At 49.3% G+C, this 2,594-nt stretch overlaps 1 protein-coding gene across 1 annotated transcript; it reads right to left on the bottom strand.

Moving 5' to 3' along the window:
• Positions 1-407: 407 nt before the first annotated feature.
• EPUS_07562 (uncharacterized protein) lies at positions 408-1,807 on the bottom strand (the record flags this gene model as incomplete). Its single annotated transcript, XM_007806398.1, has 4 exons — positions 408-506; positions 560-1,185; positions 1,240-1,442; positions 1,623-1,807. 4 exons carry the CDS (start codon positions 1,805-1,807, stop codon positions 408-410), a joined length of 1,113 nt encoding a protein of 370 aa, XP_007804589.1.
• Between the last annotated feature and the right edge of the window lie 787 nt (positions 1,808-2,594).

Below are 2,594 nucleotides of genomic sequence, written 5' to 3'. Positions count from 1 at the left end.
CTCAATTCGAAGTTCGAATAGATGACTCCGTGCAGCAGACATATTAGTGAATGAAGACCTTTGCATAGGAAAGTCAGATTGAAGATGGCGAAGGGCACTTGCACAAAAAGCATTCGAGGTCTAGGTAACATGTGAGATTCCTCCTAATCTGTGATCTTGAGATCTCAAAACCGGAGAGTGCGCTCCTTCTCGAGAGACACGATCAGCTTTTTCTTCTTTGCGTAGAAGACTGATGGGAGCATAGCATAGAACTTTCCATCGCCATATCTTCAAGGTCTGGCGAATCTCCCCTCGACGTTCTTGATTTAATATGAATTGCCTTCATGATGGTATTTCGAGATGTTCCCTACCTCAGTCGCACATGTATCCGGGCTTCACGTCCTTCAAGAGCTCCTAGCTCTTATTACCTACTCTGTGGGATGCTCGGCTTGAGGGGTGATGCGAGCTATGTGGCGTCGAGCTCCGGTTTCCCAATCAAGAATTGCGGAATGAGCTGTAACCCGATTCTGAAATCAAATGTTAGCCAGTACACGACGCAAAAGTCGACAGCAATACATACATCCCAGACAACCACTGTACCAGGAGCCCACTTGACCCTGGCTTGCAGATCCTGACTCAACGCAATGTGGTCATACAGGAATTTAAGAAGAGCATCGCTCTCTTCCTTCTTGTATCCGACGATGTAGCGGGTGAATTGAGAGTTTACGAACAGTGCCTTCTCCCCTGTCGCTGGGTGCGTGCGCACGATGGGATGGATTGATGATACCGGCTCACGTCGGACGATGCCGCCCCGAGCCAGAGCACTTTCTGCTTGCTCATGGGCTGAATGCACAGCTTTGAGCCCGTGCAATCTCTCCCTGAAGGCAGGGCTCAGGCGACGATATGCGGCCGCCATGTTCACGAACAAAGTGTCACCCCCGCTCGGCGGAATATCAAGCGCGTAAAGAATGGTCGTGCCTGGTGGTTGGTTTTCATAAGTCACATCGCTGTGCCACGCAACGGAGTTTGTCCTTGTTTGAAAAAGTTCCTGAGCCGATGTATCTCCAATGCCACGGTGAACCAAGTGGACTTCCGGATAACCGGCTGGGGCGCCAGAGGTGGGATGAATGTGTAGCCTTCCGAAGTACCGCCCCCAGTCGAGGGCCTTGTGGATTGGAAGTTTCGCGAAGTCTTGGTCACGGAACGCTGCAGGACATTGTCAATGAGCTTTTCACCGAATGCGAAATCGACATGTCTTACCAACGACTTTTTTATGGGCAACAAGCAGTGCAAGTTGATCTTTTCCTGCATTGTCGAGGGAGGTCAGTTGAACACCTGTGATCTCTGCACCAATTGATGCAGTCAGGTCGGCCAGCTTGCTGCCAGGCTTAAGAAGATCCTGAAAGGTAGGATCTGCGTCTTTTCCATGCTCGACATGCTCGAATGGCTTGAGAGGTTCATATCTGGAGACCGGGTCAGCTTCGGTGGGCGGAACATTGGACAAGGTAAAAATTCAGGAGAAGCGGGTGCCCCCTCGAGAAGCGGAAGTGCTAGCAACACCATCGCCAAGACTTCCGGGCCAGTAGAAGCTCCTACTACTCAGCGTACTCTCAATACTACTACTATAGTAGTCAGAAACTCACTTTGTCTTTTCGTCCCAAACAGGGAGATAATGGGGATATGACGCCGGCGGAGCCCTCTCAGTTCCTTTACGCTCATCATCTTCTGAGAAGCTGGTGGGCGCTATTTCCTTGTAAGCTCCAACATGTGTAAGTGTGAGACTTCCTGGTTGACTGGCTGAGGATGTTTCCACCAAGGTTGCAGACATGTTGGCGTATTTGTTCCTTCACTGTGAAATAACTGTGTACAGATGCAAACTACACATTAAAGCAGATTCTATGGTCTTATACCTTTACTATTTGCTAGGTCGACACGGCTCAGCGCCGAATATCCGAGGCGGGTTGGGAATGCTGGAGGAAGAGTTGCTATTGCACATGCTCGACGACCTTCTACGACTGAAAGAGACAATCAAAAAATGCGTCATTGCACCTCTAAGACCACTACACATAGGTCGTTCTTTGCCATCGAGCGGTTTCGTGATTATCTTTTCGAAATGGCGTGATTGGCATGGTTTCGAACGACATTCTGTCAATCATCCAATCACACCCCCACAGCGAACCAGATTCCTGATCTCCTATCTCAGGCCTAAACAAGGTCGTTCATCAGCCAACGATCTAGACAACATTCAAAACATCGTGCATGCCTTGCAGCCTTGATGTACAGAACACCAACGAGGCATATCGCATGGGCTCGAGTATGACTACCTTCCTCTTCTGGTTGTCAATCACGTCAATTTTAACAAAGATGAGCAATCAAACGCCTCTGATCTCTCAAGTCTTGTCCTCCAGCAGAAGCACGCGATTGCTTTGGCTTGTGACAAATCGATCCAGGCTGAATATCTTATCACTTCCCGGATAGTTTGACAGGACAGGAAGGTCATTTGCAGACTTGCATTCTGCTATCTGGTTCCACTATCGGTCGTAGTCTACCTCTGTTCACCTATGGAGCACGCCATGGCAATTCTCTAAGAACGTTAAAGCTTTGCGCGCGACCGG

The sequence above is a fragment of the Endocarpon pusillum genome, assembly GCF_000464535.1.
Source record: "Endocarpon pusillum Z07020 unplaced genomic scaffold scaffold5444, whole genome shotgun sequence".
Taxonomy (NCBI): domain Eukaryota; kingdom Fungi; phylum Ascomycota; class Eurotiomycetes; order Verrucariales; family Verrucariaceae; genus Endocarpon; species Endocarpon pusillum.
The sequence above is the reverse complement of the archived record's forward strand: the minus strand, read 5'-3'. Positions and strand labels throughout refer to the sequence as shown.